Source organism: Zonotrichia leucophrys, chromosome 1A (assembly GCF_028769735.1).
Source record: "Zonotrichia leucophrys gambelii isolate GWCS_2022_RI chromosome 1A, RI_Zleu_2.0, whole genome shotgun sequence".
In the NCBI taxonomy this organism is placed as follows: Eukaryota; Metazoa; Chordata; class Aves; order Passeriformes; family Passerellidae; genus Zonotrichia; species Zonotrichia leucophrys.
The window spans coordinates 5,545,117-5,558,516 of record NC_088170.1 but is presented as its reverse complement, the minus strand read 5'-3'; the positions used below and the strand labels follow the sequence as shown (position 1 = coordinate 5,558,516).

General features: G+C 38.5%; 1 protein-coding gene across 13 annotated transcripts in view; it reads left to right on the top strand.

Moving 5' to 3' along the window:
- Positions 1–13,400, top strand: part of ERC1 (ELKS/RAB6-interacting/CAST family member 1) — a 271,066-nt gene that overhangs the window by 93,423 nt on the left and 164,243 nt on the right. For all 13 annotated transcript variants that reach the window (XM_064736111.1, XM_064736157.1, XM_064736148.1 and 10 more), the window contains 3 exons: positions 7,108–7,245; positions 8,819–8,959; positions 10,065–10,205. In XM_064736111.1, the coding sequence (XP_064592181.1) occupies positions 7,108–7,245; positions 8,819–8,959; positions 10,065–10,205 (420 nt within the window). The remainder of the gene's footprint in view (positions 1–7,107; positions 7,246–8,818; positions 8,960–10,064; positions 10,206–13,400) is intronic.

Genomic DNA, 13,400 nt, shown 5'->3' with positions numbered 1-13,400 from the left:
TTCACTTTACACTTCTAAAATGTTACTTTAAGTGCAAACCTTGTGAACCTTGAGATGTTCTAAAAGTAATGTCACAACTTGTTAGTTTTATTCTGCTCCTTACAAAATCAGCTCTGTCTATTACAAAATCTTCTTACAATACCAGCTCTAACTTAACGATTACTAGGTTGAATTTTTCCCCTTGTTTGTCAGCATTGCACAATAAAGTACTTCTGATTTTTCTTTTTTTGAACATTTGGGATCCATCAATATGAAATTATTCCGATTTGTACTATTTATGTTTTCTCTGTAATGAGCTTTCCTAAGTCAAATCTGTGCATGTTTTTGTCAAAGCCTATTCAGAGACTTGGAACAGGAGTGAGTAAATGTCCCCAGAATAGTTGGGTTTTGAATCCTTTTGTGTTCGGTAGGTCGTAGGAGTGAAACTTTGGAAAACACAGCCTTAGAGATTGCTTCATAATGTCAGGACACAGCTGAAAGGAGAATTAGCATGATGTTATTCTGTGTGATCAGGCCAGGATTTCAGCAAAATGGATGTTATTCATAATTAGATTTTAAAATTAAAAATAAAAAAATTAGATTGGGAAATTAATTACCAGATGATTTCAGTTATGATTCTCAGTATAATGACATTTTAATAAATACGAAATAAATGAGTAATATCTAAATTTCATTGAAGAGGAGCAGCAGAGTTTAAACTATTTTGTTTTGGTACATATGATAGAAGTGTTTTGTTTTGAATTACTTGTGGAAAGTATCAGGCTCAAGTTGGAACTAACAAATTGTCTTGATGAACAGCTGAGGTTGAAATCTTGGTGGTGGATAATGGCTGCAGTCTCTTACCTGATGAATACCAACAGAAGGGGTCACTCAGAGCAGCTCTAAGATAAACAAATGATAGAGAATTTTTAGTGGATTATGGAGTTCATATGTAAACAATCAACTGTCCAAAATATTGCCAAATCCAATCTCTTATGACCAGGTTTTATACTTCTGTTATTTGAAGGCATTTTACATGGAGTATTGTCCATTCATGGTGATATCTGTATGAGACACAGGCGGTGTCAGGGGGCTGAACCCTCGCAGCTCAAACCCTGCCTTGGACTGACCAGAGCCCATGGTGGGATTTTGATTCAGACATTCTGCTTTTAACTGGGTCAGGCTATTGGTATTATTGAACCTCCTCAGGATGATGCAATTCCACAACTAAATTTAACTGGTTTACAGCTGTCTGAGGATGTGAGTCATTGCTAATGCATAATATTTTCTAGGCAGTGCTTTGGAACTGAGACAGTACTTAAGAACAACATATACATTGGCTCCCCTGACAATGTGAATTTCAGTACATTTACCAGCTCAAAAATCAGTTTTAACTCTTGGGGTCTTAATTTTTGGATTTTTTTCCCCCTGGTTTGAATTGTGCTGGAGTATCTTTAGAAACTTGTAAGAAAAACTCTGCTCAGTATCAGTTTTCAGAAAAAGCAAACTTTAATGACAGGATTGTGTTAGGTTTGAAGGAAATTCAAGGTATTTATTAGCAGAAGAGAAGGTTTGCAAACATGGTAGTAACATTTTGACAATATGATTTGAAGGATCTGCTTTAAATACTGCTTGTTAGAGGGACTGTGACAGTACAGTAAAAACCTTTGCTATTTAGAAGATATTAGAATTACAATTCACTTTATACTGACTGTTTTTCTTAGTTCTGCTTTGCAGTGATCTGTCAGCAAACTGGTGCTACCAGAGGTTGGCTGGGCATGCAAAAGAATGGAGGACAAAGGAAAACAAATAGAAATAGAGATTATTTACATAAACATAGATTAACTGTTTTTCTGGCTGGTATAAATATACTTAAAAAGCACCCTTGTGCAAAAAGGCAATGGAAAGAGAATAGTCTGTTGGATCATTGTCAATTCTTTGTTGCTCTTTTACTACAGGTACAAAAAAATTAACTGTCTGTACAAGTTAATATTTCTTGAGTCAGCACTTCTTCCTTTTCTTAAGTCAACTTGATTGCAAGGTCAAGAATAAGGCATTAATCTCATGAAGTGTCCTTCCTAGTGAATTTCTGTTTTTTTTTTTCCCTACCTGCAAGTTGCTTCCTTTTGAAGCAGTAGCAAGGTGTCTGTTTGTGAACCATTTATTTATTTGACAATTAAGGTTTTACTTTTAAGTAGACATCACAAACCTAAATTCTTTGTCCTTTCTAAGCTGCGTAGCAATGAAGTATTTTATTTGTATAGCTAAACTCTGTAGAGTTTTATGCTAATTTCACAGACTTTGAAATGTTACAAAATTCCACCATTTTAAAGTCAGCAACACCAGGACATTTCCAAAGTGCACAAGATTCCAGTGTGATGCTGCAAAGGCAGTAATGTTCCAGGAAAGCATTGAAGTAGAAGAGCAATAAAAAGAAAAGTTTAGTGGGAAGCAAAATAAAAATTAATCCAATGTTCCCTGAAATGGCTTTTAGTATGCTAGTTCAAGAGCAAGAATCTCTGAATATAAATTGACAACGTGATTATATTCATATAAATTGGTTGGATCTAAAAGTAAAAAAAACCCGTACTGAGTGCAGCTGAACTTTGGAAGAAACTCTGATTTGCATTTGCCAAAATCTTTTTGAAAAAAGGGAAATTGTTTGATCTGTCCTGAACTTCAAAACAACTTAAAAATCTCACCCTTGCAAGGAGATATGCTTTGCCTAAAGCTTCACATTGTTGCTAGTCTTGGGAATTTAACCTTTAAAATTAATAGCAGGAACATTACTTTCAGTGAAATCATTCAGTGAAGTGCTGGGAGTGATATTCACTCATGTGACAGACCTTGTTTCTCACACTCACAGAATCTGTTAATGCTAAATTAAATACACACTTTTGCAATTCAGGCAGGACTGTTCTAATGGTACTTTTGCAGGATTTGCAATAGGAAGGCAATTATAATGGTGAGGTTTTCAGTGTGACATGGACAAAACTGGAGCTTAATCTGAGAAAACTCCCCAGTAATATCTGCTTATATACTTCCATTCTGTTCTCCAAAACATGACTTTCAGAAATACAGTAACAATTTTAAATCCAGTAGTAGAGCTTTCTTGAACAGTCTCTGAGTAGTTAAGGTGATCTCTCACCAACCTCTTTCCTTTTTCCCCTCAGCAGTATTTTTTAAAATATTTTTTATGCAGTCATGTCTGTTTTAACTGTTATGTTGTCATTTTGATTTTGATGTGAGCCCATCTTTTTCAGCTTCTCACATACTGTGGGACTCCAGCAACTCAAGTATGACTGCAGGCTCTCAAATTTTTATTAATATATTAGTAATTTTACTTTAAAGGGAGTGGCTTGTCCTGACCTAGACAGAGCTGTAGCTGTTCTATCATCACATGCCTGCTTACTCACTCACTCTTCCTTCCAAAAATGCATCTTTCATCCCCATGTTAGTATTCCTGATGTGAAAGAAACATTTCTGCCTGTGGTTGGTGATAATCCATCATCTCCTTGTGGTCATTTACCCTGGAGCTGAGGAGACCAATAGTGCCTTTACAAAACCAAGGAAGAGCTGATGTGGAGTTGTTGTTTATTTGGATGGCTGTGCCACAGGAATGGGAGCAGAAACCTTCCGAAACCCCTCTGATTATTGAGGTCCTGTTTGCATTGCTGCTCCCCCCGGGGGAAAGCTGGGATCAAAAAGTGGAATGCTGAAAAGAGCTCTGAGATGCTCCTCTGCACATCTGTGCTACTCTGCAGGAATACTATCAAGTGTTAAGTTGATTGTGGAAGGGCTTTAATGACCAGCTCACAAACCACCTCATTTATTCAGAAGTCACTGATAGAATAGAAATTGGTTTTGAAGAGTTCAATTTCCTCGTGCCCCAGGGTATGGCAGGAGGATGGACAATGTCTCCATGGAAGAATTTCTTGGCTGAAGCATGATCCACAGTATCTAGTAACCTCTAACTAGAGGAATCTGGAAATCCAGTGGCCTTGATGGATATTTAACTAGATGTGTTTCCTTTGAATCCCTGGGCTGTTTTTAATTTGCATTTGCATGGGCTTTTCACTGAGTCTGTATTTGCAGGAAGTAAAATGCTTCCTTGCCTTTGGAGCAGAATGCCAGAGGAAGCCTCTCTTGCCTCTACTCTGTGCTTCAGGGCTCAAAGGCAAAACAATTAGTTCCACACAACTGAGAATAAATCACCCAAGTTGAAACATGATAGTGCCTGACAACTGGTAATGTTGGAAAAAATATTCCAGTAAATCATTATTGATGGGAAAATCAGTGTGCAGAGGAGAGGATGCCAGTGTAGCCTTGTGTACCTTTACACTAAGGAGAGTGTTGCTGACTTAGCCATAGATTGCTGGCTTTACCCTGCAAAATAAGTAAATATGACAAGAAAAAAATTGTTAATAATTAAAAATAGTATATACTATTCATTTTTATTTTTTGGGATTTTTAGAAATATGATGCAGTAATATATATATTGCTATACATAAGGAATATATATATACACAATATATATATTATATATATATGTGTATATATATATAAAGGGTATATATAAGGTATATATATCCTTAAGTTTTTGGAACATTTCTGAGGAGGTTTATCAATCCTTGTGCCTCTGTGTGTTCCACAAGGCTTGGAGATTCCATTAAGGTTTATTTCATCTTTCTTGGGTAGAAGAAAGACCCTATTCTGGTTACCTGTTTCATTTTCATCAGTTATTTGAGAATTTGTTCAGAATTGCTTTTTTTGTTATTGTTTTTAGGAATGCATTGTCTATTCTTTTTTGGAAGGATTCTCAAACTATTTGCAAGGACATAAGAGCAAATTTCCTCATTAATTAACTGTATGGACAGAGTGGAGACTATTTGCTTTCTTCTTCAGGTTATATCATTGTGGAGAGCCTCTACTTACTATTTGTTACAGTACTGCACATTTAGGAGAAGAATGGAATGAAGGCAATTTATTGTTGAGTGTGCTTTCATAGGGAAATTTTGCATCTATTATTACAGAAATATTTCAGTTTTGATCCATAATGCCAGTTGCAATTTTCTGTAGTGTAAGGGCCAGGTCCTTCAGTTACCTGACCCTGCAAAAGGCACAGCTGGAGCTACAGTGGGATTTTTAGGTAGTGACTGGATATGACTGGGAACATTTTGGAATACTTGCTGTTCCCTCAGTGGTAACAAACCCCACCATTCATTGCTCCAGATTGAAAAATTTGCATGTAGACTGAAGGAATGGACAGGTTCACACCTTTTGCACATCAGTTTTTGTTTGAGTGTTTAATACCAGAGGGTGCAGCAGTCATACAGAGTGCTGTCACCTTACTCTGGCCACAGCAAACAGTGTCATTGACACATGAAAATGCACACTGGGCTCGTGCAAATAAATGCTTGTGCTACCTTGGTAAGCACCTTAATGTGTGCTGAAGCAGAATTGTTTAGCTGCCCCTGGTGTGTGGTTTGCTCCCAGCAGAAAGTCACTCTGCACTGTCCCCTCTTCAGCCAGCCAGAGCCTTTGGTGAGTGTTTCTCCTCCAGAAGTAAACAGGAGTCTAAGAATAACTCAGCCTCCTTTGTAGTGTATTTTCATGGTTAGCTGTGCAAACAGCCAGCCTGTCTGGACAGCTGATGGCCCTGGGAGCTGCTGCAGGCAAAAGCAGCCACTCTTGGGCGTGCTGTTCCCTGCGTGTGGGCACCAGAACCTTTCAGAGCTGGGGGGGTTCTTTTTGAAGCTCCAAGTGTGTGCTAATAAGGCATTAAACAACTGAGATGAGTGTATAAAAAATGAATTTTCAATTCTTACAGTTATTGCTGATTGCCATGATACGTCTTTGGGTGTGATTTTTTGGTGGCCTTAAATTTTGTTTTGTAGTGTTGTGCCCAAATTCAGTTTTGAGCATAACTTTGAGCTCTAATATTTTTTTTCTAATGGAAGCAAATGTTGAAGATAAACCAATCCTCACGTTTTTCTGTGTTCCAGATGTAATTTCAATTCAGATAGCAAAGGTGGTGGTGCACCTGTCACAGAGCCATTTGCTCTGTAATCACAGAAACTGTTTTTCCAGGGTTGAAGAGTAAAACCTGAGTATAATTGCTGTATTTCTATTAACCAATCAGCTTCTAACTGCTGTCCAACAGGTGAAACAATATACTAGTTAATACTTTAGTTTATCATGATGAATACAGAGCTAGGTAGTCTTTGGGGTTGTCTGGTTGCAATATTTCTTAGAAATGTCTTTGAAAGAGTGTCTTGCTACGAGTTTTTTGGAGTTGGGTACCTCACATGCCACATGTCATTCATTAGTTTATAATGTATATTTGCTGATGCAAGAACTTGTCAGAACAACACAAGAAGAAAGCAACTGAGAAATCTGTGTACACTTTACTCCTCTGTTGATAAACTTGTTTTTGACATGTTATCATGTTAATGTGGCTATTTCTTTAGATGTGTATATATGCATGAAAGGGGGTTGGCATTAGGTCTTCTGAGTGTATCAAAATATATATTCAGAACTCCTAAACAGATGAAATCCTATACCTACAGAAAATAAGGCTGATACATTTTCCACCCAGGGAATGGCACTTTGTGATACTCCATCACAAAGCAAGCCACCATGTAAGATGAACAAGCAACTTGCCAGTGTAGCAAAAACTATGATGATACCAAAGAGAATAGTATAAATAATAAAATAGTACTTCTTCATCAGTTTTTAATTATCAAGTGCCTTTTTTTAATTTACGTATGCAGTAAGGTTTTGGTCAATTTCTTTCCTTCCTTAACGTGTTTCTCTGTTAATGTGTTGATCATCCTTCTGTGACACAGTGCCCAACATCCTAAGAAGTTTGGAATTATAGCTTTTCTTTATGCTGTTCTTGTTGAATATTTTTTAGACTTGCTTGCTCTGAATTTATTCCTGACTCTTGAAAAGTTTACTGATTCCTTGTTTTTGGTGGGTTTGATTACATCACTTGATGTTTTGAGGTAGGATTAACAACTAGGTTTAATTTGCTTTAAGGATAATTTTAATCATTTAATATACCCTAAGATGATTTTGGATGGTTTCCCTTGCTCTTGTCTTAAAAAATGACTTCTTTCATTCAAGATCGAGAACCTTCAGGAGCAGCTGCGAGACAAGGAGAAGCAGATGAGCAGCCTAAAGGATCGGGTGAAGTCCCTGCAGGCTGACACCACCAACACTGACACTGCCCTGACCACGCTGGAAGAGGCGCTGGCAGAAAAGGTGAGTGTGGGAAGCGCTGCAGGTTCCCTGGGCAGATCCTGCTGCTGCAGAGTGCGAAGGCGCCGTTTCCAATCCTGATCCAATTACCGTTCCTGATCTCGATCCTATTCCTGTGCCAGATCCAGTGCCCAGTCCCAATCCCCTTCCTGATCCCGTGCCGCTGCCTGTTCTCGTTCCCGATCCAGTTGCCCAATCCCAATCCAGTTCCTGTGCCTGTTCCTCATCCTGTGCCCGTTCTCGATCCTGCGCCATTTTTGAATCCTTTTCCCGGATCCTGCCCATTCCTGTTCCCAATCCCAATCTGGTTCCCAATCCCGTGCCCAGTCCTGATCCAGGTCTTGATCCCGTTCCTGATCCTGATCCAGTTCCCGTTCCTGTGCCCGATCCCATTCCACATCCCATGACTTTTCCTGATCTCGTGCCGCTGCCCAATCCCGATCCCGTTCCCCATCCCATGCCTGATCCCAATCCAGTTCCTGTGCCCAATCCATGTCCCAATCCCCATCCAATTCCCAATCCTGTTCCCATTTCCAGTCCGGATCCCGTTCCCCATCCCTTGCCTGATCCCAATCCAGTTCCTGTGCCCAATCCCGTTCCTGTTTCCAATCCCGATCTCGTTCCCCATCCCATTCCTGTTTCCAGTCCCGATCTCATTCCCCATCCCGTTCCTGTTTCCAATCCCGATCTCGTTCCCCATCCCGTTCCTGTTTCCAGTCCCGATCTCGTGCCGGTTCCCAATACCCATCCCCATCCCGTTGCCGATCCCGTGCCGGGTGCGCATCCATAGCGGAGCGGCCGCGGCGGGCCCGTCCCCGGTAGAGGGCGCTGCAGGACGCGCCGGTGGGACCGCAGCGATGATCCCGATAATCGGAGTTTTTAATGCTCCGTTTTCCGGAGATAACCGCCTCAGAGACAGACTGTCCCATTCTCTTTTGGTGGCACAACTTCTTGGGATAACTAGATATGTTTTTGCATGATTCCCAGAGGAGCTCCTTTAGGCTGTCAGGTCCTATAGTTCATAGAATCTGGTTAAACGTTACCTGAGGTAGGGGAATTTGCTTGCATCCTTTTAGATTCCAAGATATCCAAAGCTCTACTGATGTCTAATATACCAAAAAGTTATTTTGTTGCCTTTTCTTACTATATGTAAATTGCAGTGTCACATGGGCACTACACCCCTTCTTCTCTGAAGAAGCCCTGATTTAACTGTACATTTTAGAAAAATAAGATTTCAATAAATCAGGAAACAATATGTAATACATCCTAGTTTAGATTAATTCTGATGATCAGAATCAGATTAATTGGATTGCATTGAAACAGCACTGTGAACATTCAAGATATCCAGACATCCACAGTATTGAATCCAGTATTAACAGTGCTGGTATTTCACAGCAGTGATTCCACAGATTTCTCAAGTTTTCTCTTTCTTGTGCATCTTTACAACTGTAAAGAAAAGAAATGGCAATACACTCCTTCTCCTCGTTTCAAGTGTAGCAGAAGTGTTGTGATAGGAAGCCTCAGAAGCTGGATTGATTGAGAGGGATTTCCTTCACAGAGTGCTTTCTTTTGTCAGGAAAAGACCATTGAGCGTTTAAAGGAGCAGCGTGACAGAGATGAACGAGAAAAACAGGAAGAGATCGACAACTACAAGAAAGACATTAAGGACCTGAAAGAGAGAGTCAGCATTTTACAAGGAGATCTCACAGAGAAAGAGGTTGACCAGCAGCACGAATCTATTGTGATGGAATTATTTGTTGTCTCTGTTTGTGTTACATTTGAGTAGAAGGAAACTATTCCTTTATAGTAATTGTCTTTCAGCAAAGCTGATCTGGTACATCACTGGAGAATTTGCAAAGCATCAGTGTTTCAGAACCACCTTTTGAGGGATAGCAGCCATCCCCTTGTTTGCAGCAGTTAATCTTGTTAGTGGGGGCTGGCTGCTGGTCAGTGTGGCATTGACTGAGCTGTGCTGACAGACAGGGAAGGCTGGGATCAAGCTTGTCCCTGTCTCAGTGTAGGGAGGAAGGAGCAGAATTCATCAAAGCTGTGGCTGCCAAAGCATGAGGATAATGTTTGTTCCTTTATGCAAACAACACAGCCAATTCTTTAGACTCTCGAGTATTTTTTTGATTAATTAGGTTGATTGTTGGTAATGAGCCAGTTGGCTAGACAAATTACCTTAATTATATTGGAGAAATATAAATGTTCTCTATTCCTCTCTTGTGTATTTGCAGTCTTTTTTCAAAATTCAGTCGAAGTAAAACAACACAAAAATATGTACCCAGAAAGAGTACTAAGGGTTTGTCTACATGGAAATCAGCATTTGACAGGAAAAAAAATAAAATAAGCACAAAAATAATATAGAAAGAAGTTGAGATATCTTTTGTAGTAAGGTGGCATGAATCAGTTTCACCCTGTGGAAACTGTATACAGAAATGCTTTCAACTGTCTCAGTGGCTAAATGTTCTAACCACAAGATTTTAATCTTAAATACAGTTTTAAGAGTTTAAACTGATTTTAAATACAGTTTTATTGAAAACCAGTTTTTCTTAAACATGACTGTCACTGGAGCACAAGTTCCAGTTTACAGAATTGTCCATCTTTAAAAACAATTTTGAAATTAATTTAGACAAGGTTTTATTTTGATACAAAAAGCCTGAATTAATTCAAGCTGTTTTAAGTCAGTGACACAAACAACCTGAAAAAAATGTTTTAAATTGGATTCTGATCATAGTATGAAGGGATAGGAGGAAAATAAAGACAGAAAAGAAACTAACTATTGCACTTACTTGATAATTATTTCACATCTTTTAATTTAGACATCATTACTGGACCTTAAGGAACATGCTTCATCATTAGCTTCATCAGGACTGAAGAAAGATTCAAGACTCAAGACACTGGAGATTGCATTAGAACAGAAAAAGGAAGAATGTTTGAAGATGGAAACACAATTGAAGAAGGTAATCTTAGTGCATGTTTATGTATGTGTTGTAAGCATACAGTTCTAAACACATTGCCCATGTGTGCAAAGAGAACTTGGGGTCTTAAGAGCAAATTCTTTGAATTTCTTTTCAGCAGTAACCATGAAGGTGTGTCCATGCAAATCATATTACAAGCTAAGCCTATCAGAAAGTAACTTTCAGACACTTGTGCAAAAATTGGATTTCACTTATGTGCAGTAACAGTGCAGTTGGCTTCTTTGTTTACAGGTACTAAGAGTTTGGGGCTTAGTCTGCTTCAGTGCAGCTTGTAGGAGAGTTGTGCCATTAAATTGATGTAACAGCTGAAAAAATAACAGCTAAACATTTCACATACCAATTATCAATGCTTACAGGAGTTAATGTGATAAATTCAGGTGCGGGGCTGGCCCTGCTTGGAGGAAAGCAAAAAACAAGTGAAAAGAAGATGCTCTGTGTGAAGTGTGTGATTTTGAGTCATCAGTTCAGACCTGTTTAGAGTTCCTGTTGTGGTGGTGTTACTGCACCTGAGAACAGTGTAAATGAAAATCCTTGCATGCGTTATCTAGACTCATGTTTGTCCTGTTTCATTCTGTCACACAAAATCACCTGTTCTCAGCATCAGCAGGGCTCAGTAGCAAGAAAAGGCAGCTACACACATGTAATTGGTCTCCCAGGCTGTTTTCACTCGGTATTTCTGAAGGACCTTTCATTGAATTCTCTGCCATGAATTGCAGGTTCACCCTGTGTTGCTGGTAACGAGTTGGCAAATCTATTGTAGCTAAGATTTGCCAGAGGTTGTTAGAGCATCTCCTCATCCTAATAATCTGCCTAAGTCGTGGTTGGGATGGTTTCAGTTCCACAACCAAAAGAAGAACTGGTAGCCTGCCATTACCTTTGTGCAGTAACTTCTAGTTACTAGAGAAAATATAGTTAACATTCACTTGAATATGTTTTATTCCTATAGTAAATTTACATATTTCCTTAATAACCTTTTTTCCAGCTGTTTCTAATTCTTTAGTGGATTTTATTGTAGCTTGCACAGAAGCAAAAACATTCTTTTTAAAGGCTTTCACTTTTTAAATGCATTGCAGATATTTATTCAGGCAGTTTGACATTTTCAAGACAAAATAAGAAATAATTATGACAGATAATCCAGCTACATTTTAAAGCTTCTAAAAACTCATTTTTACGCCTCTGCATTGTTAACACTTGCAAATAATTGTCATAATTAACCTTAAAACTAATGGCTACATAAGAGCATTCATTTAAAAACTGAACTAGAAGTTCATTCTGTTGAGGTTTATTACATTATCTTAGTGCAGATTTGCATGAGACACATGCAGGAAGGAAGCTCTCATATAGCTCCTTAGGAGCAAATGGCTAAAAGCTTTTCCTTCTGGGTTCTTCCCTCACAGTTTGAATGGAGATGTGTCCAACACCAGTCTTGCTTCCCTTACTTCCTATTCCCAATGAGCACTTTGAGTACTTCCAGTCAGATCTATGAGCCCCAGAAGTTAAGCTGGCAGGAGAGGCTGATCTGGACTGCTGTTGAGCCATTAAATGAAAAAGACTTTGGTAGTCCTTGCAAAAAACTCTTCCTAACCTGCAAACAGTGACCCTCAGAGGAATCATGAACCAAGCAAGCTTCTCTTTCTTCTATAAAAGGGAATTAACTTTACACTAAACAAAAATATTAACCACGCAGAGTGCAAGGGTGCTGAAAAGTTGTTGATAATTTATTTTAGTTCCATGTTACTCTCCTGTGTCTCCCTTGAAGCACTCACTTTTTGTTGCTATTCCTCTTTTCACTAATAAGTGTTTTATATTGATCTTTGGCTTAGCAACTGAAACTGCAGTCTTTTTCATATTGGAGGTTTTTTTTTTTTCAAATAATAATACCATGGTTATGCAAATTTGTGTGCTTAATGTTCTAATTATTGTATATTCACTGCCTCTGTGCTCAGTTGTCATCTTGCTGCCAGCAGGAGATGCAGTGGGAGATTCTGAAGGCTGAAAGCAGCTCATAAATCCCCGTTGAGTTTACATGGTGTCCTGTCTTCATTTTGGCTCAGATGGAATCATTAGAGGCAAATAACACACAGGAGGTTCTTTCTGTGAAGTGCTATTATGCTCTGTGGTGGTTTTTCTTTTCTTTAGGAAAATCTTTGTCCAAACTACTATTTTAATGTATTACTTTTATAGTGAAAAAGTTTTTGTTCTTTAGTAGTTGTTCTTCAGGATACTCTTTTTCCAGTATTTTCTGTCTTGTCTTTCCCAGCCTTTCCCATACTTTGTTTCATTTTGTTTTTTCTGCTCTGGGAGAGACCAACTAATATTAGAAGTTTTTCCAGGAAAGATGAGTGGATTTTTGTCCATCTTCATTTCCAGTGCATAGTTTTTCTCCCTATAGATATACTCCTTATTTTTAGGGAGGAAAGTCAAAACCATTTAATAAACTTCCCCTTGCTGCAGTTCTAGGAACTTTTCACCAGAAAAAGTTAGCAGTGATTCCCTGCCAGGAAAATACCTCTACCTTCAATAGGCATACTCAGAGGTTGTTTTTTGGGGTTCTTTTCTGCTGTGGTGTTCTTTCTACAAATTCAGGAGGATAGTATCTTTCAAAAAACAGGAAAAAAGACTTAATGAAGTGTTGATCCAAATTCTGTCTTTCCCAAGAGTTAGCCTGGCTAGTCTAATACAGGCTCTGCTGCTTTTTATTTTGTGTACATGCCTTTTCTCCCACAGCTGAAAATATTACTGATAATATTGATAGATGAGGCTGTTTTTTGTTCTCAACTGATAATTTTTTTTGAAGAAGGGACAATAAATGATGCATAGAAAGAAAAAGGCTGCCAGGGAAATCAGGATTTCTTGTTACAATAAAAGCAAAAAGGAAAATTGTGTTTAGCATTCAGATAGTGTCAGTTACTGAATTAGTTTTCTAAACCATTCAGCTGACTTGAAATTGATAGAAAGGAAGCACCAGGAATTAAAGCCTTCTTAATCTGTGAAACTCATCTGTAAACCCAAACAAAGAACTGCATCAAATATGTGGGGGCTGGACAAATCTGTTAAACTGAAAAATTCAAGATAAAATTTGGGACTTGCATGAAGATAACTCTCCATGTTTCTCATGTTCCAGAAGCTGGTTAGTAATGCATGCTAAAACCACTAATTAAGACTCTGTCGTCTTAG